Below are 27,052 nucleotides of genomic sequence, written 5' to 3' on the forward strand. Positions count from 1 at the left end.
GACACTCCCCCACAACCCTCAGACCTAGGGTTTTAAGTTATGCCCTGGGGGCACATATGGTTTTTATAGAAGGTGTTGTCGTAGAAAGTTCAAAACAGGCTTATTCGATTGGAAATTAAAGGGCTAGTGCCCTTTAATTAAAGGGCTAATAGTCAAAAGCGATTGGAGGGCAACTAGCCCCCCCCCCCCCCACGCCAATCATTTCCTCAAGCACATTCAATCAAACTTTTGTGATAGCCATTTTGTTGCGTGTAGTTGATTTCCAGATAGAAAATATGTTTTTGAGAAGGACACTCCCCCACAACCCTCAGGGCCCTGGCGGTATATAAGGTTTTTATAGAAGGCGTTGTCGTAGAAACTTCAAAACAGGCACATTCAATTGGAAATTCAAAGAGCTAGTACCCTTTTTTAATAGTCGAAAGTGATTGGAGGGCAACTAGCCCCCCCCCACGCCCATCAGTTCGCCGAAAACATCGAATCACAATTTAGAGATAACCATTTTGTTCAGCGTAGTTGATTTCCAGGTAGAAAATATGTTTTTGAGGAGGACAATCCCCCACAACCCTCAGGGCAAGGGTTTTAAGTTAGGCCCTGGGGGCTTATAAGTTTTTTATAGAAGGTGTTATCGTAGAAATTTCTAAAAAGGCTCGTTTGATTGGAAATTCCGAGGGCTAGTGCTCTTTGTAATAGTTGAAAGTGATTTGAGGGCAACTAACCCCCCTCTCACGCCCACCTTTTCCCCAAACACATCCAATCAAAATTTTAAGACAGCCATTTTATTAAACGTAGTTTTAAGTTCTGGAAATTAGGTCTTTGAGGATTACAACTCCTCCAAAGCCCAAAGGGCAAGGGTTGTAATTTAAGGATTCTCCGAATCCTTCATATTATTTCTTATGGAAGGGATGCTCGTATAAACTTTAGAGAGGGCTCATTTGATTGAAAATTGGAAATTTTTGTTTACTTTTTAAGAGTCAAAAGAGATCGAAGAGCAATTAGCCCTTCTCCCTCCTCTACACCCAAAATGTATCAGATAAAATTTTTCGATAGACATTTTTTTAAAATACTTCAAAGTTCTGATAACAAAAAACTCCGGTGTCGAGCCAGTTCAACAGGACCTAGGGATAGGCTTTCTAAGTTATGCTATGGGGCAAAACTTATTAAGGGGGTTTATAATTTATGGGAAGGGTTTTTGTATGGGAAGAACTCATAGGAAACCTATTATAATTATCTAAATTATAAGGTTAAAATATATAATCTGTGATAGATGCAAAATTGCTTTGGCACACAAATTCCTATTGAGGTCAATTCCAAACAGTCGTGATCCCTTTGTGTCACAAGTGAAATGGTCTAAACCTCGTTATTGCAGCTATTTTTTCAGTCTATTCATTATTGCCAATCGTTGTCCACAAGTTATGCAAGCTGTCCATTGTTCATATAAAAGGTTTTTATCAAAGAGGTAATCTTATAGATTTTGAAAAAAGCCTCATTCGATTTAAATACAAAGTTCTAGATCCGTTTTTTAAAGTCAAGAATAATCGGACAGTAAGCAACCCCCCCCCCCCATGCCATAAAAACTTTAAACTTTTTGCAATCAAATACTAACAAAAATTAATTAAAAAAAAAACTTCCCAAAAAATATGTTTTTCAAAGAGAACTAAAGGCCATGTTAAAGTTAAGATCAGCAGATACAAATACCTGTTAAAATAACAACTCAAAACGACTAAAAATTCTTATGAAAGAATAAATGGAACCCAAAACGAACAGAAATTATATAAACCATCATAGCAAAAACATACAACAAGTAATATGAAAATCAAGCTTAAAACGAAAACAAATATTTTGCTATTAAAGTATAAATGAAACTTAAAACAAATAGAAATTAAATAAACAATCAATACGAACAACCATACAATATATATTAATTTAAATGAATAAATAAATGTTAAAACGTATGAAACTTGAATTAAATATGCAAATCAAGTTTGAATCGAATAAAAATAACTACAAACAAGAGTTTGGGTATCGTCTCACTGCAGAAGCCTAAAACCTACTGCGTCGTCGGCACTTTACTGAAAACGAATCATATTAAAAATGTTTTCTTTTGTATTTAATTTTGAAAATAAATATTAGAATTACAGTAAAATTTTGAACTGATGAGCTTTTAGCAATTAATATTATTATGCATCAAATATTCAGTTTAATTTATTAGTTCTTTTCAAGATTGATCAAGAAAAATATAGTTTCACCACAAGCATAACTTGGATACTGCCCACTTCTTTAACTGTAAAAATCTAAAGCCTTCTGCGTCATTGGTGCTTCACTGAAAACGAATTACTCCTATATTACAAATTTATTATTTTCCAGTTCTTACAGCACTGAAAATGAAAATAAAAATTACAGTGAAAAAAAATATTGAACTGATGGATCTTTTAACAATTAAAATCATTATGGATCTAATATTCAATTTGATTTTGTTTATACTTTCCAAGACTGTTCAAGACTCATATAGTTTTGCCATTTTTTTTAAATCTGCCATTTTTTGTAACCAATCGTGTTAGTTTGTTATGAAAACATTTCTATTTGAGCGGAAAACTGCACCTCAAACTTTGTGGAACATGCATTTTCTTGCATGAAACACCAAAATATAATATAATGTCAAGTTTTGGAGTGTTCCTTCACTCGCAAGCAAGTGCCATTGGTATTTTTGAGTCCGCATGGTCAATTTAGGGGGTGGAGGGTAGGCTAATTCTCGTAGCAGCCCCAATCCGTCGTGGTATGGTTCACATTTTCAACACCTGGCGTCCGGACTATCATATAATCTACGAAACATACAACTACCCCAAATCAGTATCAATAAATAAATGAAACCCAAAACGAACAAAAATTAAAATAAATATTAGAGTCAAACTCAAAACGAGCATAAATTAATGTGAGTAAGGTTCAAAACCCCTATGCTTTCTAAAAGCCAGAATATAATTTGTACTTTACTGAAAAAAAATTCAAATGAGTTTACTGAAAAAAAATGTGCATTGTCAATTAAATATGCATATGCTGATATTTTTTCCCTAAAATCTTAATTAATTTTGATTTCTTAAAGTTACAAAAGTGAAAATATTTCAAAGAATTGTTTTCAGTAAAGCGCCAATGACGCAGTAGGTTTTAGACTTCTGCAGTGAGACGATACCCAAACTCTTGTTTGTAGTATTTTATTCGATTCAAACTTGATTTGCATATTTAATTTAAGTTTCACACGTTTTAACATTTATTTATTCGTTTACATTAATATATATTGTATGGTTGTTCGCATTGATTGTTTATTTAATTTCTGTTCGTTTTAAGTTTCATTTATACTTTAATAGCAAAATATTTGTTTTTGTTTTAAGCTTGATTTTCATATTACTTGTTGTATGTTTTTGCTATGATTGTTTATTTAATTTCTGTTCGTTTTGGGGTTCATTTATTCTTTAATAGGAATTTCTGGTCGTTTTGAGTTTTTATTTTAACAGGTATTTGTATCTTCTGAGCTTAAGTTTAAAATGGCCTTTACTTTTCTTTGAAAAACTTATTTTTCGGAAAGTTTTTTTTTTAATTATTATAATAAACATCGATGTGGGTATAATGTATTATTTTTGGTTGTTGTTGTTGTTTAGACCAGGGCACTTCGTATCGAAGGAGTTGTCGTGGGAACTTCGAAAAGGGCTCATTCAATTGAAAATAGAAAGGGCCGATTCCCTTTTTAATAGTCGAAAGTGATTGGAGGGCAACTAATCCCCCTTCCACTCCCACCTTCCCACGCCCACCTACCCATTTGCCCATTAGGTTTAAAAACTAAATGTTGCCTTAAGATTAAATCAAAATACACTGTGATAATGCTAATTCCCAATAAGGCATCTCAGCAGTATCCCAAGAACGACTGAGGGTATTATGTTCAAACTGTCGGGGCTACTTCTGCTCTTAAAATATAACCAATTCAAAATAGCGTAAGTGTATCCAAGCTATCAAAGAAAGTAAACATATTTTTTTGCGAATCGTATCAAGTTTTCCATTTCAGGTCAACTAGAGGAGGTATGAAACTAAATTAAACAGTACTATTTGTGTCCAGATTTTTAAAAGGGTGTATGTTGTTAAAAATTGCTGAAAAATTTTTCTCTAGCCTACAAATAGCAGGCCAAACTATAAAGTCTTAAAAAACGAAAAGATTTATAGTTTTATTTTCTTTTTCCCTGAAAAGACTATGTCAATATAAAACGAACAGAAATTAATTAAAAAACCTGGTAACACTGTACTGGCACGTAACATACCTATTGCTTGTCCACGGTGGTAAACGCAGCAAAAATTTTGAATACTTTGATTACAGTGAACGTATTTTCAATTTATCTGTAGCTGTAAAAATACGCCAAAATGGGCTAAGGTACAGACAGTGAGGCAAAACCATAGTATTGCACACCTGGGCCAACAGACCAAGGTCAAACTTGCGCTTATTTGCCACTATACAGCTATACGTAAAAGAAGACCCCTTATGAAAATGAGAAAGCAGTAACCGCCGCGTCTCTAGTATTGACGGTCCAATATTGACTCGTTTAAAGAGACTAATTAAAAAAACTTTATCCACAAAATAAGTTTTACCAAGAAAAATTAAGAATTCCATTGAACCAAAAATGAGCAAAAATAAAATCAAACAATCAGCATCGATAAATAAATGAAACCCAAAACGAACAGAAATTACAATAAATAACTGAGTCAAACTAAAACGAGCAGAAATTAATATGGGTAGGGCTCAAAACCACTTCCAAAAAATGCCTTCCCAAGGCGAGAACATAATTTGCACTTTACTGAAAAAAAATACAAATGAATGTGCAGTGTCAGTTTAATATACATATGCTGATATTTATTCCTTAAAATGTAAATAAAATGTGATTTATTAAAGCTATAAAAGGGAAAATATTTCAATTTTTTTCAGTAAAGTGCAAATTATGTTCTGGCCTTGGGAAGACATAGGGGTTTTGAGCCCTACTCGTGTTAATTTTTGCTCGTTTTGAGCAGAAATTATTTATTGTAATTGCTGTTCGTCTTGGGTTTCATTTGTCGATGCTGATTTGAGATAGTTTTAGGCTTGGTAGATTACTTGATTTGATTTTTGCTCATTTTTAATTTAATGGAGTTCTTTACTTTTCTTTGGAAAACTTATTTTGTGGAAAAGGTTTTTTTAAATTAATTCATTAAATATATATATATATATATATATATATATATATATATATATATATATATATATATATATATATATATATATATATATATATATATATATATATATATATATATATATATATATATATATATATATATATATATATATTTTTTTTTTTTATATATATATATATATATATATATATATATATATATATATATATATATATATATATATATATATATATATATATATATATATATATATATATATATATGAGTAGTATCTGTATACACAGTTTCAAGCGTACATTCAGGCGTACATTCACGCCTACAAGAATATGGTCAAAAGTGTAATAGATATGAAGCATACAGGAAAAACCCACGCCTTTGACACTATACTTAGACATGTGCATTTTAAAAGTTGGCACGCTACAAAGTGCCCCAGCATGTTATGAAACAATAGTCAAGGTTCTATTGCACAAGAAATTTCACAAGAATGTGCGTCGTAAGTTCACGTGGACATTTTTTTTTTTTTTTTTTTTTATTTATTTTTTTTTAAAGCTGGCATGGTATAATGTGGTCCAACATGTTTTGGGAGTATGCTCGAAATTATATAACTCAAGAGGACTGTTTTTCGAGCCAACATCCATTTTTTAAGAACCAATCAGAGACATTGGTGCTAGCTCAATATACGATAACTCGAGTGGTGATTGGTTAAAAATAAAAGGACTGGTTTTTTATTCGTCCTTGAGATTTTGTATATAATGGCCATACCTTACGATTTAATTTTCATTATGATTTAACGTATCATAGATATTAAATTGAATATTATTAACTTTAAAGCAATGGGTGCTTCAATTTTCAATGTGAGTACAGTTTGCTAAATTTCTTAATTTATTTCCAAATAAAATCATTTTACCAGTAAATTCAAATTCAGGGGCATAGCCCTCCTCCCCTCCAACAATACAAATCCTACAATATGATGAGTATACTCGCTAGAAAACACAAAGTACGCTCTTTTTTCCACTATGTAAATAAAAACCCTTCCCCACTGCTCTGTTTACGAGCTTAATTCTGTAGTTTTAGTTATTTCCTTCAAAAATGTCGGTTTCCTCATTCATTCTAATTAAAATGCGTTTTCTTTATCTGTTTAAATAGAAGCTTCTGTGTTTACAAGGAAGGGTCAGTTTTGGGATAAAATTTCGCACGCTCCTGTTATCGCATAGATTAATGTCACATGTTTTATTGAACAGCAACACGGGTTTTGACAAAGAGAGAGAAATTGTATTCTGGCCAAATTAAACGAAAGATATTCTATTTTCAATTGTATTCCAAGATTAAGAGAGTTTTAAGATGTGAAAAAACAAACTATTTCATCGCATGGAAAGTAAGGGGGAGGGAGGGAGGAGGGGATTCTTTGTGCAGACTAATTTTTTCTTCTGTAAAAAACGGGGGTTTCCAGGGGTGAAGTATACAGGGGGAAATTTTACCAGTTTTTTTTTTCGGAGACGTGAGTTAACTTTTAAAATAAATTTTAGGTCTTTGGTCTTAGGGATTTGCTCTTCAAATTTTTAAATTGAAAAATAAGTGTGCTGTTCTATTAGTAAAGAGAATCTTTCAAGCTTTTATCATCGAACAAGTGGAATTTTGCAGTTTTGACAGAGTAGAAGGATTTTGTATGGGGATTAATTTTACATGAGGAGGGAGGTTTCCAGGGATGAAATTTTCAGGGGGAAATTTTACCAGTTTTTTTTTAGGAAACGTGAGCTAACTTTTAAATTAAATTTTAGGTCTTTTGTCTTAGGGATTTGCTCCTCAAATTTTAAATTTAAAAATGAGTGTTCTGTTCTATTAGTAAAGAGAATGTTTCAAGCTTTTATAATCAAATATGTTGAATTTTTCAGTTTTGACAGAGTAGAAGGATTTTGTACGGGGATTAATTTTACATGAGGAGGGGGGTTTCCAGGGGTGAAATTTTACCGATTTTTTTCCGGAAACGTGAGCTAACTTTTAAATTAAATTTTAGGTCTTTTGTCTTAGGGATTTGCTCCTCAAATTTTTAAATTGAAAAATGAGTGTGCTGTTCTATTAGTAAAGAGAATCTTTCATGCTTTTATCATCAAAAATGTAGAATTTTGCAGTTTTGACAGAGTAGCAGGATTTTGTACGGGGATTAATTTTACAAGAGGAGGGGGGTTTCCAGAGGTGAAATTTTCAGGGGGAAATTTTACCGATTGTTTTTCAGGAAACGTGAGCTAACTTTTAAATTAAATTTTAGCTCTTTTGTCTTTGGGATTTGCTCCTCAAATTTTTAAATTGAAAAATGAGTGTGCTGTTCTATTAGTAAAGACAATCATTCAAGCTTTTATCATCAACAAAGTGAAATTTTGCAGTTTTGACAGAGTAGAAGGATTTTGTACGGGGATTAATTTTACATGACGAGGGTTTCCAGGGGTGAAATTTTCTGGGAGAAATTTTACCGAAATATTTCTAAAGCACTACAAATAACAGAATCAACTTTAGAGGACAATTTTATCACTAAAAGAGGAGTTATTATTTCCTTACTAAATTTTTCTTCTTTTTTAAGGAGAAGGAGGTGGATTCATACAATTACTCTCACCCTGAAAAGAGACCAAGATAGAACGATACCACATCGATGCAAGCTGCACGGCCATCCATTACAAGTTCTCTGGACCAACCAGGACCCTCTCATGCCAGTGGCAGCTCTGCACAGACCTCTATGCAACCTGGCAGAAAATTCAAGAGGGAATGGATGCTTTCTCATAATGCATCGGTCTTGTCTACTCAAGATCGTGAGGGGACCTCCCTTCATGCTTTGCCAGGGCCTTCAGGCATACAAGTGCAGTCTGAATTTGTAAATGTAGGTATTTTACCTCTATCTTATACGTGATTGTTTACTTAAAAAATGCTAGGAGGAATTGAGTTTTGTGGCTGGTGCGGAAAAATGGTACGTGTTAAATATTCGGGTAAACATACGACTACAAAAATGCTTCACTATAAATAAGGCTATTGTGTCTTTCTGAACTTTCTTTGGGAGGTGAGGGGTAAGTATTTAGTTTAAATAATTCTAAGAGGAATTGAGTTTTGTGGGTGGGTGGTGTGGAAAAATGGTACGTGTTAAATATTCGGGTAAACATACGACTAGAAAAAATGCTTATCTATAGATAAGGCTATTGTATTTTTCTGAACTTTCTGTGGGAGATGGGGGGTAAGTATTTAGTTTAAATAATTCTTGGAGGAATTGAGTTTTGTGGGTGGTGTGGAAAAATGGTACGTATTAAATATTCGGGTAAACATACGACTAGAAAAATGCTTCACTATAAATAAGGCTATTGTGTCTTTCCGAACTTTCTGTTGGAGATGGGGGTAAGTATTTAGTTTAAATTATTCTAGGAGAAATTGAGTTTTGTGGGTGGGTGGTGTGGAAAAATGGTACGTATTAAATATTCGGGTAAACATACGACTAGAAAAATGCTTCGCTATAGATAAGGCTATTGCATCTTTCTGAACTTTCTTTGGGAGTGGGGGTAGGTATTTAGTTTAAATTATTCTAGGAGGAATTGAGTTTTGTGGGTGGTGCGGAGAAATGGTACTTATTAAATATTAAGGTAAACATACGACTAGAAATAAACATGATTTTTCAACTTTATGAAATAATGCTTATATCACATAGAAAATAAACCATTTTTCTATAGATTAATGAAATAGCAGTACCATTGGCTCATGAAACATCAACATTTACTGAACCTGAACTAATTCTAGCACCACCATTGGAGTTCAGAGATGAACCTGCATTGGTTCTAGACAATATGGAGTGCCAGAGTGGTTTCCTTAACTATTATCTAGGAGGCATGGGCAGCATAGACAATTTAACTTATGACATTGAAATGATGCAAGATACAGAATAGGCAGATAGATTTATGCATGAGAATTTGAAGGATGATACTGGTGTGTTCGAATCTGCTACACACAGGCAAATTCCTTCCCAGGACAATACAGGCTGGCTTAATCAGCTATCCTCAGACCCATTGGAATATGTAATAGCAGGCCTAAGGGATCTCATGCCACCCCCATCAAGTACAAATGAACAGACTGGGGGTGGTGGTGCTATTGACAACTTTATGTCATTCTCCACCATTCCGCATAATGACACACCTAGTGTTATTACTAGTAGTAGTAGTAATACAGCAACAACAACACAAGTATCCCATCTTTCAGATTTTTTTCTATCAAACTCTGCCTTGCACCACACAAAGGTCTACAGCGCCAAATTCGGTGATCCCTTTAGCTCTCTAGTGTCGGGGGATATAATAACAGATCCCTCGGCCATTACACATTTATATACTAATAAGATTCGAGCCATTCTTGAACAACAGATGGGGGTGTAGGGGGTGGGGGTCAGTTTAAAAGCATCAATAGAACTAAAATTTATTTTTTAAATGAAAATGCGGGCAAGGTGTATTCGAAATACTTGCACACAGAGATGTTGGCAATTCCCCCCCCCCGGCACGGCGGCCACGGGGCCCGCTGCGGCGGGCCGAGAAGCGCCGCGAGCGGGAAGCGGGGTCCGCTGCGGCAGGCCGGGGGGTGCCGGAGGGGGGCATTAAATAGTGGAATTTATGAAGAAATTGCTCTGCCTTGGAGACATTGAAAATTGTTTGTGATAAAAAAGAGAAAACAAGAATTGTCCGGTTATCGACACTAGCCAGTTTATTGCATGTATTAAATCAGAAGAGATATTTTCTCAGGGAATGCTTGTCGATATTGACCGTAAACTCTAATTTTTTTGTAAGAAAATTATAGAAAATACATTTCTCTAGGTCAAATGTGAATATTTGGCTAGAAAAAAGCTACGTGAAAACAACTTCAACCATGGCCCGCCCCCTGCGATCAGAAATTAAATTATAAAAAAGTTTCTTCACCTCTTGAATACACAATGCAGAAATTTCTTTTTTTCTCTATTTTTATCACCAACAATTTTCAATGTGTCCAAGGCAGAGCAATTTCTTCATAAATTCTACTATTTAATGCCCCCCTCTGGTGCGACGGAGGGGGGCATTAAATAGTGGAATTTATGAAGAAATTGCTCTGCCATGTACACATTGAAAATGTGTCCAAGCGCTGGCGCTTCCAGCGGCACTTCCCGTGGCGCTTCCCGGCCCGCCGCTGCGGGCCCCGCGGCCGCCGCGCACGAGGGGGGAATTGCAAACATCTCTGTGTGCAAGTATCTCAAATATACCTCTCCCACATTTTCATTTACAACAAATATTTTTAGTGCTATTGAGGCTTTTAAACTGACCCCCACCCCCCACACGCCCATCTGGTGTTCAAGAAAGGCTCGAAACGTAGTAGTATATGAATGTTTAATTGCCGGGGATCGGTTATTATATCCCCAGACACAAGAGAGTTGAAGGGATCACCGAAATTGGCGCTGTAGACCATTGTGTGGTGCAAGGCAGAGTTGGATAGAAAAAAATCTGGAAGAGGGGATACTGGTGTTGTTGTTGCTGTATTACTACTACTATTATTACTATCACTAGGTATATCATTAAGCGGAATGGTGGGGGGTGACATAAAATTGTCAATAGAACTACCCCCAGTCTGTTCAATTGCAATGGTTGGAGATGGCATGAAGTCCCCTGGGCCTGTTAGTACGTATTCCAAGGTGCTTGGGGACAGCTGGTCGAGCCAGCCTGTATTGTCCTGGGATGTGATTTCTTTATGAGGACCTGGTTCAGATGCACTAGTAACATCCCCTAAATGCTCACGCATGAATCTATCTGCCCACTCCGGGTCCTCCAACATGTCAATTTCACAAGTTAAATCATCTAGGCTGGCCATCTTCCCTAAACAATAGTTGAGAAAACCCCTATGGCACTTCATATTGTCTGGAACTAATGTAGGTTCGTCACTGAACTCAATTGGTGGTGCTAAAATTAGTTCAGATCCAGTAAATGTTGATGTTTCATGACCCAATGGTACTGCTATTTCATTAATCTATAGAAAAATGGTTTATTTTCTATGTGAAATAAGCATTATTTCATAAAGTTTAAAAATCATGTTCATTTCTAGTCGAATGTTTACCCTAATATTTAATAAGTACCATTTTTCCACACCACCCACAAAACTCAATTCCTCCTAGAATAATTTAAACTAAATACTTACCCCCACCCCTCACAGAAAGTTGAGAAAGATTCAATAGCCTTATCTATAGTGAAGCATTTTTATAGTCGTATGTTTACCCGAATATTTAATACTTGCCATTTTTAGACACCACCCACCCACAAAACTCAATTCCTCCTAGAATTATTTAAACTAAATACTTACCCCCCCCCTCCCACAGAAAGTTCAGAAAAACGCAATAGCCTTATCTATAGTGAAGCATTTTTCTAGTCGTATGTTTACCCGAATATTTAACACGTACCATTTTTCCGCACCACCCACAAAACTCAATTCCTCCTAGAATTATTTAAACTAAATACTTACCCCCCCCCTCCCACAGAAAGTTCAGAAAAATGCAATAGCCTTATTTATAGTGAAGCATTTTTCCTAGTCGTATGTTTACCCGAATATTCAACACGTACCATTTTTCCACACCACCCACCCACAAAACTCAATTCCTCTTAGAATTATTTAAACTAAATACTTACCCCTCATCTCCCACAGAAAGCTCAGAAAAACAAAATAGCCTTATTTATAGTGAAGCATTTTTCTAGTCGTATGTTTACCCGAATATTTACCACGTTCCATTTTTCCGCATCAGCCACAAAATTCAATTCCTCCTAGCATTTTTTAAGTAAATAATCACGTATAAGATAGAGGTAAAATACCTACATTTACGAATTCAGACTGCACTTGTATGCCTGAAGGCCCTGGCAAAGAATGAAGGGAGGTCCCCTCACGATCTTGAGTAGACAAGACCGATACATTATGAGGAAGCATCCATTAGCTCTTGAATTTTCTGCCAGATTGTATAGTGGTTTGTGCAGAGCTGACACTGGCATGAAAGGGTCCTGGTTGGTCCAGAGAACTTGTAATGGATGCTTGTTCAGTTTGCATCGATGTGCTACCATTCCACCTAGGTCTCTCTTCTTGGGGAGAGTAATTGTATGAATCCACCTCCTCCTCCTTAAAAAAGAAGAAAAATTTAGTAAGGAAATAATAACCCTCTTTTAGAGATAAAATTGCCCTCTAAAGTTGATTCTGTTATATGTAGTGCTTTAGAAATATTTCGGTAAAATTTCCCCCTGAAAATTTCACCCCTGGAAACCCCCCTCCTCATGAAAAATTAATTCCCGTACAAAATCCTTCTACTCTGTCAAAACTATAAAATTCCAAATTTCTTATGATAAAAGATTTAATGATTGTCTTAACTAAGAGAACAGAACACTCATTTTTAAATTTAAAATTTGAGGAGAAGATCCCTAATACACACGACCTACAATTTGATATAAATTTTAACTCACGTTTTCAGACAAAAAATCGTTAAAATTTTCCCCTGAAAAATTAACCTCTGGAACCCCTCCGCCTCATTTAAAATTAAATCCCCGTACAAAATCCTTCTACTATTTCAAAACTGAAAAATTCCACATTTTTGATGTTAAAAGCTTGAAAGATTCTCTTTACTAATAGAACAGCACACTCATTTTTCAATTTAAAAATTTGAGGAGCAAATCACTAAGACAAACGACCTAAAATTTAATATAAACGTTAGCTTACGTCTCCGGAAAAAAATGGTAAAATTTCACCCCTGGAAGCCCCCCTTCTCATGTAAAATTAATCCCCGTACAAAATCCTTCTACTCTGTTAAAACTGTAAAATTCCATATTTTTGATGATAAAAGCTTGAAAGATTCTCTCTACTAATAGAACAGCACACTCATTTTTCAATTTAAAAATTTGAGGAGCAAATCCCTAAGACAAAAGACCTAAAATTTAATTTAAAAGTTAGCTCACGTTTCCGGAAAAAAAACTGGTAAAATTTCCCCCTGAAAATTTCATCCCTGGAAACCCCCCTCCTCATGTAAAATTAATCCCCATACAAAATCCTTCTACTCTGTCAAAACTGCAAAATTCCACATTTTTGATGATAAAAGCTTGAAAGATTCTCTCGACTAATAGAACAGCACACTCATTTTTCAATTTAAAAATTTGAGGAGCAACGCCCTAAGACAAAAGACATAAAATTTAATTTAAAAGTTAACTCACGTCTCCAGGAAAAAAAACTGGTAAAATTTCCCCCTGAAAACTTCACCCCTGGACACCCCCCTGTTTACAGAAGAAAAAATTAGTCTGCACAAAGAATCACCTCCTCCATCCCTCCCCCTTACTTTCCATGCGATGAAATAGTTTGTTTTTTCACATCGTAAAACTCTTTTAATCTCGGAATACAATTGAAGATAGAATATCTTTCATCTAATTAGGCTAGAATGAAATTTCTCTCTCTTTGTCAAAACCCGTGTTGCTAATCCATAAAACATGTGCCATTAATCTATGATAACATAAGCGTGCGAAATTTTGTCCCAAAACTGTCCCTTCCTTGTAAACACAGAAGCTTCTATTTAAACAGATAAAGAAAACACATTTTAATTAGAATGAATGAAGAAACTTACATTTTTGAAGGAAATAACTCAAACTACAGAATTAAGCTCGTAGACAGAGCAGTGGGGGAGGGTTTTTATTTGCATAGTTGAAAAAAGAGCGTACTTTGCGTTTTCTAGCGAGTATACTTATAATATTGTAGGATTTTTATTGTTGGAGGGGAGGTGGGCTATGCCCCTGAATTTGAATTTACTGGTAAAATGATTTTATTTGGAAATAAATCAAGAAATTTAGTAATCTGTACTCACATTGAAAATTAAAGTATCCATTGCTTTGAAGTTAATAATATTCAGTGTACTATCTATGATACGTTAAATCATAATGAAAATTAAATCGTAAGGTATGACCATTATATACAAAATCTCAAGGACGAATAAATAACCAGTCCTTTTATTTTTAAACAATCACCAATCGAGTTATCGTATATTGAGCAAGCACCAATGTCTCTGATTGGTTCTTAAAAAATGGATGTTGGCTCGAAAAACAGTCCGCTTGAGTTATAAAAATTTCGAGCATACTCCCAAAACATGTTGGACCACATTATACCGTGCCAGCTTTAAAAAAAAAAAAAAAAATGTCCACGTGAACTTACAACGCACATTCTTGTGAAATTTCTTGTGCAATAGAACCTTGACTATTGTTCCATAACATGCTGGGGCACTTTGTAGCGTGCCAACTTTTTAAAATTTACATGTCTAAGTAGTGTCAAAGGCGTGGGTTTTTCCTGTACGCTTCATATCTATTACACTTTTGACCATATTCTTGTAGGCGTGAATGTACGCTTGAATGTACGCTTGAAACTGTGTATACAGATACTACTTATATATATATATATATACATATATATATATATATATATATATATATATATATATATATATATATATATATATATATATATATATATATATATATATATATATATATATATATATATATATATATATATATATATATATATATATATATATATATATATATATATATATATATATATATATATATATATATATAAATGTCTATGCATATGTCTATATATATGTCTACTGTCTATATGTCTACTGTCTAGAATCCAAATAACGAAACTTACCAATCACTTTTAACTTGTGTCTCAAATGTTTCGTTGGTGATCTAGGATACTCAACTCTACACCGATAAATTCCAGAATCTGCTATGCTCAGGTCATTCACTATGATAGTTCCAGGTCTCACAAACTGAATCCGAGATACATATTCGGGCTGATCAAAATGCTGAGTAGGCTTCGATCCACGTAAGTCAATACTAGAAAAGCAAATAGTAACTAGTTTTAGGAGGTGGGATAGTATGCAGAATAAATTTTGGCGTGGCTTCTCTTCTAAACAATGTGAGGACCCTTGCGGGTAATATCCTCTTTATAGATTCTGGCGCAGCCCTATCCATGGATTCAATCGCAGCCCTGTTTCTACGACACCCATACCCTGCAATACAAATGAAGGCCTGTTTTAAATGTTCAATGGGAGCTACGTCACAGGGAATGCTTACATTTGGGAAGACACCCCCCTGCAATACATGCGGTCCCTGTTTTAAATGGTCAACAGGTGTTTTGTTACAAGGAATGTTTACTTTGGGAAGACACACCCCCGTAATTCCATGAAAGCCAGCAAGTGTTACGTCACAGGGAAATGTTTACACTTGGGAAGACACACCCCCGTAATTCCACAACAGCCAGAAGGTGTTACTTCACAGGAAAATGTTTACATTTGAGAAGAAACACCCCCCGGATTTTAAGCGCATCTCTGTTTTAAACGGACACACCTGTGAATTAGAAGTGCATCCCTGCTTTAAATGCACACATACCCAGGATTCCCATGACACACCCCCGCAATACAAGCACTCCCTGTTTCAAGTGGCCAGCAGGTTTTACATCACAGGGAATGTTTATATTTGGAAAGACAAACCCCCGTCATTACACGAAAGCCCTGTTTTAAGTGGAGCCACCATAAAAGCAATCAGGAGAGCAGGTGCATGTCATGGATTCCGACTGCAGCCCTGTTTTAAAAGCATCCCTGTTTTAAATAGTCAATAGGTGCTACGTCATTCGAGAGTTTACTTTTGGGAGAAGTTGGACTTGAGAGTCATGCATGACTTGATAGATTTATTGAAGATGACGTAATCTTACTTGACTTAGTAGATTTACCGGGAATATTTTAATGACGGTGCAAACACGGGTGTTACGTAATGACAGCGCACACGTGGCTGTTACGTAATGACAGCACAAACATTGGTGTTACGTAATTTCAGTGCACACGTGGGTTTTACGTAAGGGCAGGGCACACATTAGTGTTACATAATACTTTTTGAGATTTCATTTTCTTTCAAGATGTTGTTTTTCTTCGAGACATTCAAGGCATTTTTTCTTTCAAGGCGTTAATTTTTCTTTGGAGGTGTTTTTTTACGTAATGGGGAATGTTTACGGATTATGCATTCTAACGTGATATCTCCCCTCAGAGCCCGTGGGGGATACCCTTTTTTAACTCCGGAGGACACACACGCGGGGATGTTACATAATACTTTTTGAGATTTCATTTTCTTTCAATGCTTTTTTCTCAGATGACCATTATATTCTAATGAGTTATGTCCCCATTAGGATTCAAAGGACCATTTCCATCTAGTAAAGCTGTGCCTTAACAAAGTGGACCATGAAACCATTTCCAATATTCTGTTTCGAGGAATACATTCTAGGAAATAGCCATTAACATGCAATAAGAGCCCCCATGTTCTAATCGAGTAAATAATTTCCAAGCCTTTCCGCATCAGAGAAAAAGCGTCCCCAGTCCTATTGAATTTTGCATTATTAAATACACCTGCCACTTTTGCACACTAATACGATCTATGCAAGTTAAGTTACATAGCAGGTGCTACGTAGTTTTGGCTTTAGATATATCCTAGATCAATAAATTCAAAAGGACACAGACTTTTGTAAATACAAAATGTATTGATAAGGAAACACTATAAAATCATGATATCACAGAAGAAGCAGTTACAAACACCACAAACGTAAAAAAAACATGAAAGTGCCTATAAAGGATAAAAAACGCTGTAAAATAATAAAATCACAGAAAAAGCACCTAAAAACACGACAAACAAAAAACAAAATGTGAAAAAAAAACTTATAGAGGTATAAAATATCAATAAAAACATGCATGAATTAAAGAAATATGGGGGTCCTAGCAAACATTTCAAAAGGGGGGATTGGTGTTAGAAGTAAATTTAAGTCATATTAATAGATATTTCTGAAGAACTTTTTTAATGAAAATACCATATTCTTTGACAGCATGTTTGATTTCAGTCCCCACTAGTGCTTCCATTTCTACTATATTTTAGAGTAGACTACTTTATTTTGAAAATTTCTCCTCTAATATTTTTAGACCTACTTTAGTACTTTATTTCCACATTTTTCCTTGCCAAGCTCATGAATTTTCCTTACGGAAATAGGAACTTTCAATACAACGGCGGGATTTCGGCAATAGCGATTGACAACATTCTTGTTTTTGTCGGACTTAGATAGACCCGTGAAATTTGAAACAAAATAACCAGCATGGAACGACCGACGTGATGGAAAAATACAAATACAAGCACCTTTGCACATTTACAGCCAAATAGACTGTACAATTTACTGTAAGAAATAATTTGTCTTTATGATACTTATGTGTTAGCCAGAAAACACGCGGGAAATTGTATAGCCAATATTAAACAAGAAACTAGTCAAGCAGCTTCCTTATCAAGAGAATTCCTTTGACACGCGAGTTAAACAGGGGTTTCTCACTCCATGAACAATATGAGTATAGCTGATTATGTCATGTATCATGTCTTTTCGATTTTACTTTTTTGGGGTTGTGGGGTAAAAAAGGGTACCTAGGCTAGGTTATGTATTTAACATATGCTAAGCTTTCCCCACACTCCCCCTAATGTGCAAATATATAGCCCAAATTTGTTTCTAAACTATTATATTTTCATCATATTTTGTTTTATTTTATTAGCATTAACCAAATTTCACTTGTCGTGTTTTTTTTCTGGCTAATATATAAGTACCATTTTTATTAGGGCTTCCTTCTCGTATCTTTAACAAATGAGTATATCTGATTATGTCAAGTATCATGCCTTTTCGAAGAACACACAGCCTACAAGTTTGGCTATAGTGTATCTGCATGTTCAGTGGCTTTGAATTCTTGGATGATTTTGTGTAGATTGTATCATACCTTCTTAGCCTACTCATAGAAGTGGCAGAAATAAAAAAAAATTTGAATTAATCATTAATTTGTGGTTTTTTTATTTGCCTATTTTAACAAGCAAATCAGGTAAAATTTTACTTTAGGTACTTTTGGCTATCTAGTAAAAGAGGTAGGTTAGGAAAATGAAACTTTCAGGGATGGTTCTACAGGTTAAAGTGTGTCCCGGGAAGGTATTTTGAAGTACCTACCTCCACTCGTTCGCCCTCTAGAGGGTCATGAAATTTACCTACATGAGAGGTCTATATCTTTTGAAATTTTCACAAAACAACATTTTACCTTAATTTTCAGTTATCAGTTTCTTTTTCTCTGGCTTTAGTTCTGAAAATACAATTCCTGTCTTTTGAGTAGAATTTTAAGCCATATGAAAAGTGGAGAGAATGTGGGGTTCCGTAAAGTGGATGAACAAACGGCACCGAGGTATATCCCGCCATCATCTACATTCATACTCAGTAGAGTACATGTGGTTGGTGGTAATAAAGGCAGAAGGCCGAGTTCATTTTAACATGACTCTTGAGGACATTTCTATGTTCTGGGAGCATATTTCCAAGTTGTAGTTTTCACAATTTCACTAATAAAGTACCCTGTTTTCATGATTTTTTTCATTAGGTTAAATAGGTTTGGTTAGGCTAAAATAGGTTTGTTTAGGTTACGTATTTAATATATGCTATGCTTTATACCCCCCCCCCTAATATATAAATATATAGCCCAAATTTGTTTCTAAAATTTTATATTTTCACCATGATTTTGTTTATTTGATTAGTATTCACCAAACTTAACTTCTCGAGTGTTTTATATAATACACAAGTACTGTTTTTTTTTCAAAATTTAGGAATTTTATTGGCATATCATTAAGACCTTATAATTTTGGATTGAGCGTGAAGTTGTGAAGCTGAAAATAATTTTTTTGTACTTGATTTAAGCAGAAGATCTATTTTGCCAGGTTTCACTCTTATAACAAACATATTTTAAAAGGTCATCAAAGGTCAGGACCCTCTAAAGGGAGAAATAGCGGAGGTAGGTACTTCAAAATACCTTCTTGGCACATACTTTAGCCTGTAGGCCCATCCCTGAAAGTTTAATTTTCCTACTCCAACCCCTTTCGAAGATAGCCAAATGTAGCTAAAGTAGAATTTTACTGCAAATCAACTTAAAAGATATTGTTATATGATGAAACAGCCAAGTTGTTTGAGTTTAGCCTTAAAATATCTTATTTCTTTCATGTTATACTTTTTGGGGTGGGGTAAGTTGAGATAGCTTTTGAATATCCTAGGTGGGCTGATATCTAGCCGGTCGCTTTTTCACGCATTCTTTGTGTTTTGACTTTTTTTATATTGAATTATGCTTATATTAAAAATGTCAGAATTTTTTTTTTCTCAAATTTATAAGATTCTATTTCCCAGGGGGGAGGGGTAAGCGCCTAGAACCATCTCTTAGAAGACTCTTTCGGGGTTGCCATCCAGGGAAAAAAATCAGCAAATCAGCAAGTTAATGAGGCTGCCACATAAGAACAAATGAATAAGGCAAAATAGGGAAAAATAGATGCGCCATTGAGTGAGAGCAGAGGATTACTTTCATTTTATTTTAAATTCAATTTAAAATTTTGCTGTCTCAGGTAGCTAAGGTATTCTGAAGTTTTACCAAGCCGTGTTTTGCTCTTATTAAAAGTCAGCATAATAAGCCTTAATTTGTAACTTGAAAAGAAGTCAGAAAAAGGGGAAACTCTTAGGGATTTTGGTATTGAAAATAGGAATTTCTAGGGATTTTCCACCAGCCTTTAAGGGATTTGAAAAAAATAAAGTGGAAACACTGGTAATATATTGCAAGAATCAATTTTTTTTAACATTCCTATTCAAATAGTAAGCTTAGTAAACTTAGAAATAGTAAAATTATTAGTGTTGAAAAGTGGCAGGTGTATTTAATCATGCAAAAGCCAATAGGAGTGGGGACGCTTTTGCTCTGATGTCGAAAGACTTGGAAATCATTTAATCGATTGCAACTTGGGGGATCTTATTGCGTGCTACTGGCTATTTCCTAGAATGTATTCCTCGAAACAGAATATTGGAAAGGATTCATGGTCTACTCTGTTAAGAAAAACACATTGAAAGAAAATGAAATATAAAAAAGTATTATGTAACACCCTTGCGTGTATGTCCTCCAGAGTTAAAACCGGGATTCCCCACGGGCTTTGAAAAGAGATTTTACGTTAAAATGCGTCATCCCTAAATATTCCCCATTACGTAAAAATGCCTTGAAAGAAAAAACCCTTGAAAGAAAAAACACCTTGAATGTCTTGAAGAAAATCAACGTCTTGAAAGAAAATGAAATCTCAAAAAGTATTATGTGACACTGATGTGTGTGCTGCCATTACGTAATACCTACGTGTGCGCTACCATTACATAACACCCATGTGTGCGCTGCCCTTACGCAACTCTCACACGTTTGATGTCATTACGTAACAGCCAATTGTGCGCTTTCATTATGTAGCACCCGTTTGTGTGCCGTCATTAAGTTATTCCCAATAAGTCTAATAAGTCGCGTAAGATTACGTCATCTTCAATAAATCTATGAAGTCAGGCATGACTGTCAACTCCTATTACCCAAAAGTAAACACCCCAATGACGTGACATCTCCTTACCCTTTAAAACAAGGATGCGTTTAAAACTAGGCTGCAGTCGGATTTCATGATATGCACCTGCTCTCGTGACTGGTCGTATTTTGGGTCTGTCTAAAACAGGGCTGTCGTGGAATGATTGGAGTGTGTCTTCCCAAGTGTAAACATTCCCGGTGATAAAACACCTGCTAGCCACTTGCAACAGGGACCACTTATGTTGCGGGGTGTTTCATGGGAATCCTGGGTATGTGTGTCACGGGAATAACAGGGCTGCGGTTTCATTGCACAGGTGTGTCCGTTTAAAACAGGGATACGTTTAAAATCCGGGGGTGTGTGTCAGTCCAGGGTCTGTGTTTACATTTCCCTGTGACGTAATACCTTTTGGCTATCGTGGAATGACGGGGGTGTGTCTTCCCAAATGTAAACATTCCCTGTACCAAACACCTGTTGACCATTTAAAACTGGGCTGCGTTTATATTGCAGGGTATGAATGTCGTGGGAAAAGGACTACGCTTGAATCCATGGATACGGCTATGCCAGAATTCATAAGGGGATACTACTCTTACGATCATTTTTCTAAATTCTCCTATATATTTCGAATGTTTTCTTGTTTGTTACCTATGCCGCCCCTCCCCTTTCTCTTCCTCCCACTCTCCCCCTTAAAAAAACATTAAGATTCTTGCGATAATTATCCTGAATAGTCAAGTTGTCTTAAAATAATTTAGAGGGTATTACATATTTAGAGGGTATTTAATAATTTAGAGGGTATTACATATTTTCTGAATGTGCCCCAACCATTCGAAAGAAGAATTTTGTACTTTAATTTTTGAAGGATGAAGCAGCAGTCTGTTAGGAATAGTTATTATAATCTAGACAGTCTTCTTTACTAAAGTTACATTTAGTAATTAATCTCGGCTCTAAAAGCAAAAAAGACCTACATTATTATTTGCAAGACTAACTTGTACGCTTGGTGCAATTTTATGTTGGTCACTTTGAAAAAAGCAAAGTAGGCTTTAGACTTTTACAGTTAGGGAGGGGGAAGGTAGCCAAACTGTTGTTTGTAAAGACTTTTGTTTGTTTTCAGCTTGATTTTCACATTCAATTTAAGTTTCACTCGTTTTAAGATTTATTTATTCATTTATACTATTGCATGTTGTATGTTTGTTTGCTTGATGTATGTTTGATGTATTTGGGTTAAAGAGGGCGTACGGGACTTGGTGTCCTCTGATTACTTTTGATTCTTAAAAAAAACAATGACATTGAATTTCCAACCAAATGAGCCTCCTAAAAAGTCTATATGACCACCCCTTCCATAAGCACCTTATATACCCCCGGGGCATAACTTTCAATTGTTGCCCCCGGGCTCTGGGAGGTTGTGTTAACCCCGCAGTTATTGCTATAAGATCGTTGGACTATTTAGACAAAATGTCTATCCCAAAATTTTGATCAGATGCATTCAGGGAAAAGAGGGCTTGGGGTGGCTAGTTACCTTCTAATCACCATTGACTTTTGAAAAGGGCGAACTTCCGATTTCCAATCAAATGAGCCAACTACAAAGTTTATACGACCATCCCTTCCACAAAATGTTTACATGCCCCCAGGTCATAACTTACAATATTTACCCCTGGACTCTTGAGGGTTGTGTCGACCCCAGAGTTTCTGTTTTCTGATCTTTCGACTATTTTGAAAAAATTGCTGCCTTAAAAGTTTGATCAGATTCATTTTGGGAAAAGTGGGCTTGCGCGGGCATGATGCTTTCTGATCACTTTTTACTCTTAAGAAGTGCACTAGAAACTCCAGTTTCCAATCGACTAAGCCCCCTCCAAAGCTTATATGACCACCCCTTCCATATGAAGTGCCAGAGGGAAAAGGATGAGTACTTCAAGTTGTAAAATTGGTTTAGGATGGACATTAAGAAAAGAACTTGTTCTGAAAAGATATAAAAAAGCCTTTTGAAAGTATTGCTTGGGGTTGGGGTATTCAAAAAGCCATAAAGTAAAGTTCTGGGTAAAAAGTATGAGTTCTTCAAGTTGTAAAATGGGTTCAGGAGAGACATTAAGAAAGTAACTTGTTCTGAAAGGATATAAAAAAAGCCTGTTGAAAGTATTGCTTAGTGTTGGGGTATTCAAAAAGTCATAAAGTAAAGTTGTGGGTGAAAAGGATGAGTACTTCAAGTTGTAAAATTGGTTTAGGAGGGACATTAAGAAAAGAACTTGTTCTGAAAAGATATATAAGCCTTTTGAAAGTATTGCTTGGTGTTGGGGAATTCAAAAAGCCATAACGTAAATTTGTGGGTGAAAAGGATGAGTACTTCAAGTTGTAAAATTGGTTTAGGAGGGACATTAAGAAAGGAACTTGTTCTGAAAAGATATAAAAAAGCATTTGAAAGTATTGCTTGGTATGGGGTCATTCAAAAATCCATAATGTAAAGTTGTGGGTGAAAAGGATGAGTACTTCAAGTTGTAATATTTATTTAGGTGGGTAATTAAGAAAGTAACTTATTCTGAAAAGATATAAAAAAAAAGCCTTTTAAAAGTATTGCTTGGTTTTGAGGTATTCAAAAAGCCATAAAGTAAAGTTTCGGGTAAAAAGGATTAGTACTTCAAGATGTAAAATTGGTTTAGGAGGGACATTAAGAAAGGAACTTGTTGTGAAAAGATATAAAAAAAGCCCGTTGAAATTCGTGCTTAGTGTTGGCGCATTCAAAAAGACATAAAGTAGAGTTGCGAGTGAAAAGGATGAGCACTTCAAGTTGTAATATTGATTGAGGAGGGACATTACGTAAGGAACTTGTTCTGAAAAGATATAAAAAAAGCCTTTTGAAAGTATTGCTTGGTGTTGGGGTGTTCAAAAAGCCATATAGTAAAGTTGTGGGTGAAAATGATGAGTACTTGAAGTTGTAAAATTGGTTTAGGAGGGACATTAAGTAAGGAACTTGTTCTGAAAAGATATAAAAAAGAAAGTTTGAAAGTATTGCTTGGTGTTGGGGTATTCAAAAGCCATAAAGTAAAGTTGTGGGTGAAAATGATGAGTACTTCAAGTTGTAAAATTGGTTTAGGAGGGGTATTAAGAAAAGGACATGTTCTGAAAAGATATAAAAAAGCCTTTTGAAAATATTGCTTGGTGTTGGGGCATTCAAAAAACCATAAAGTCAAGTTTTGGGTAAAAAGGATGAGTACCTCAACTTATAAAATTGGTTTATGAGGGACATTAAGAAAGGAACTTGTTTTGAAAAGAGATAAAAAACATTTTGAAAGTATTGCTTGTTGTTGGGTTATTCAAAAAGACATAAAGTAAAGTTGTGGGTGAAAAGAATGAGTTCTTCAAGTTGTAAATTTTGTTTAGGAGGGACATTAAGTAAGGAACTTGTTCTTAAAAGATATAAAAAAGCCTTTTGAAAGTATTGCTTGGTGTTGGGGTATTCAAAAAGCCATAAAGTAAAGTTGTGGGTGAAAAGGATGAGTACTTCAAGTTGTAAAATTGGTTTAGGAGGGATATTAAGAAAATAACTTGTTCTTAAAAGATATAAAAAAGCCTTTTGAAAGTATTTCTTGGTATTGGGTTATACAAAAAGCCATAAAGTAAAGTTGTGGGTAAAAAGGATGAGTACTTCAAGTTGTAAAATGGGTTTAGGAGTGACATTACGTAAAGAACTTGTTCTGAAAGGATATAAAAAAAGCCTTTTGAAAGTATTGCTTGATGTTGGGGTGTTCAAAAAGTCGTAAAGTAAAGTTGTGGGTAAAAAGGATGAGTACCTCAAGTTTTAAAATTGGTTTATGAGTGATCTTAAGAAAGGAACTTGTTCTGAAAAGATAAAAAAAAGCCTTTTGAAAGTATTGCTTGGTGTTGGGGTATTCAAAAAGCCATGCAGTCAAGTTGTGGGTAAAAAGGATCAGTACTTCAAGTTATAAAATTGGTTTAGGAGGTACATTAAGAAAAGAACTTGTTCTGAAAAGATATAAAAAATACTTTTGAAAGTATTGCTTGGTGTTAGGGTATTCAAAAAGCCATATAGTAAACTTGTGGGTGAAAAGGATGAGTACTTCAAGTTATAAAATTGGTTTAGGAGGGACATTAAGAAAAGAACTTGTTCTGAAAAGATATAAAAAAGCCTTTTGAAAGTATTGCTTGGTGTTGGGGTATTCAAAAAGCCATAAAGTAGAGTTTTGGGTGAAAAGGATGAATACTTCAAGTTGTAAAATTGGTTTAGGAAGGACATTAAGAAAGGAACTTGTTCTGAAAAGATATAAAAAACCTTTTGAAAGTATTGCTTGGTGTTAAGGTATTCAAAAAGCCAAAAAGTAAAGTTTTGGGTGAAAAGGATGAGTACCTCAAGTTGTAATATGGTTTAGGAGGGACATTAAGAAAGAACTTGTTCTGAAAAGATATAAAAAAGCCTTTTGATAGTATAGCTTGGTGTTGGGGATTCAAAAGCCATAAAGTAAAGTTGTGGGTGAAAAGGATGAGTACTTCAAGTTGTAAAATTGTTTTAGGAAGTAACATTAAGAAAGGAACTTGTTCTTAAAAGATATAAAAAAGAATTTAAAAAGTATTACTTGGTTTAGAGGTAGTATTCAAAAAGTCATAAAGTAGACTCATGTATACAGAGAATGAGTACTTAAACATCAAAAATTAGTTGAGGAGGGATATTAAGAAAAGAACTTGTTCTGGAAAGATATAAGAAAGCCTTTTGAAAGTACTTCTTTGTGTTGGGGTATTCAAAAAGCCATAAAATCAAGCTGTGCGTGAAAAAAATGAGTACTACAAGTTGTAAAATGGGTTGAGGATAGAAAAAACGTACGGAGCTTGTTCTGAAAAGATATAAAAAAATCCTTTTGAAAGTATTGCTTGGTGTTGGGGTATTCAAAAAGCCATAAACTAAAGTTGTGGGTAAAAAGGATGAGTACTTGAAGTTGTAAATTAGGTTTAGGAGGGGCATTAAGTAAGGAACTTATTCTGAAAAGATATAAAAAAGAAAGTTTGAAAGTATTGCTTGGTGTTGGGGTATTCAAAAGCCATAAAGTAAAGTTGTGTGTGAAAAGGATGAGTACTACAAGTTGTAAAATGGGATTAGGAAGGATAAAAAGAAAAGAACATTTTATGAAAAGATATAAGAAAATCCTTTTGAAAGTATTGCTTGGTGTTGGGGTAGTATTCAAAAAGCCATAAAGTAAAGTCGTGGGTTAAAAGGATGAGTACCTCAAGTTTTAAAATTGGCTTATGAGGGATATTAAGAAAAGAACTTGTTCTGAAAAGATATAAAAAAACCTTTTGAAAGTATTGCTTGGTGTTGGGGTATTCAAAAAACCATAAAGTCAAGTTGTGGGTAAAAAGGATGAGTACTTCAAGTTATAAAATTGTTTGAGGAGTGACATTAAGAAAAGAACATGTTCTGAAAAGATATAAAACAGCCTTTTGAAAATATTGCTTGGTTTTGAGGTGTTCAAAAATCCATAAAGTATAGTTGTGGGTTAAAAGGATGAGTACCTCTAATTATAAAATTGGTTAAGGAGGAACATTGAGAAATGAATTTGTTCTGAAAAGATATAAAAAAAGCCTTTGAAAGTTTTGCTGGGTGTTGAGGTATTCAAAAAGCCATAAAGTAAAGTTGTAGGTGAAGAGGATGAGGACTTTAATTTGTAAAATGGATTTAGGAGGGAACATTAAGAAAGGAACTTGTTCTGAAAAGATACAAAAAAGCCTTTGAAAGTATTGCTTGGTGTTGAGGTATTCAAAAAGCCATAAAGTAAAGTTGTAGGTGAAACGGATGAGTACCTCAAGTTGTAATATGGTTTAGGAGTGACATTAAGAAAGAACTTGTTCTGAAAAGATATAAAAAAGCCTTTTGATAGTATAGCTTGGTGTTGGGGTATTAAAAAGCCATAAAGTAAAGTTGTGGGTGAAAAGGATGAGTACTTCAAGTTGTAAAATTGTTTTAGGATGTAACATTAAGAAAGGAACTTGTTCTGAAAAGATATAAAAAAAAATTTTGAAAGTATTGCTTGGTTTTGAGGTATTCAAAAAGCCATAAAGTAAAGTTGTGGGTGAAAAGGATGAGTACTTCAAGTTGTAAAATTGGTTTAGGAGGGGCATTAAGAAAAAAACTTGTTCTGAAAAGATATAAAAAAGTCCTTTGAAAGTATTGCTTTGTGTTGGGGTATTCAAAAAGCCATAAATTAAAGTTTTGGGTGAAAAGGATGAGTACTTCAACTTTTAAAATGGGTTTAGGAGGGACATTATGAAAGGAACTTGTTCTGAAAAGATATAAAAAAGCCTTTTGAAAGTAGTGCTTTGTGTTGGGGTATTCAAAAAGCCATAAAGTAAATTTGTGGGTGAAAAAGATGAGTACTTCAAGT

General features: G+C 34.7%; 1 protein-coding gene across 1 annotated transcript in view; it reads right to left on the reverse strand.

Moving 5' to 3' along the window:
* LOC148950314 (uncharacterized) overlaps positions 1-27,052 on the reverse strand; it is a 213,400-nt gene that overhangs the window by 156,533 nt on the left and 29,815 nt on the right. Inside the window, exon 3 of the mRNA XM_089091835.1 lies at positions 14,905-15,095. Within this exon, the coding sequence (XP_088947961.1) occupies positions 14,905-15,095 (191 nt within the window). The remainder of the gene's footprint in view (positions 1-14,904; positions 15,096-27,052) is intronic.

The sequence above is a fragment of the Artemia sp. Qi Xiang Cuo genome, chromosome 7 (assembly GCF_049724085.1).
Source record: "Artemia sp. Qi Xiang Cuo chromosome 7, ASM4972408v1, whole genome shotgun sequence".
Lineage (NCBI taxonomy): Eukaryota > Metazoa > Arthropoda > Branchiopoda > Anostraca > Artemiidae > Artemia > Artemia sp. Qi Xiang Cuo.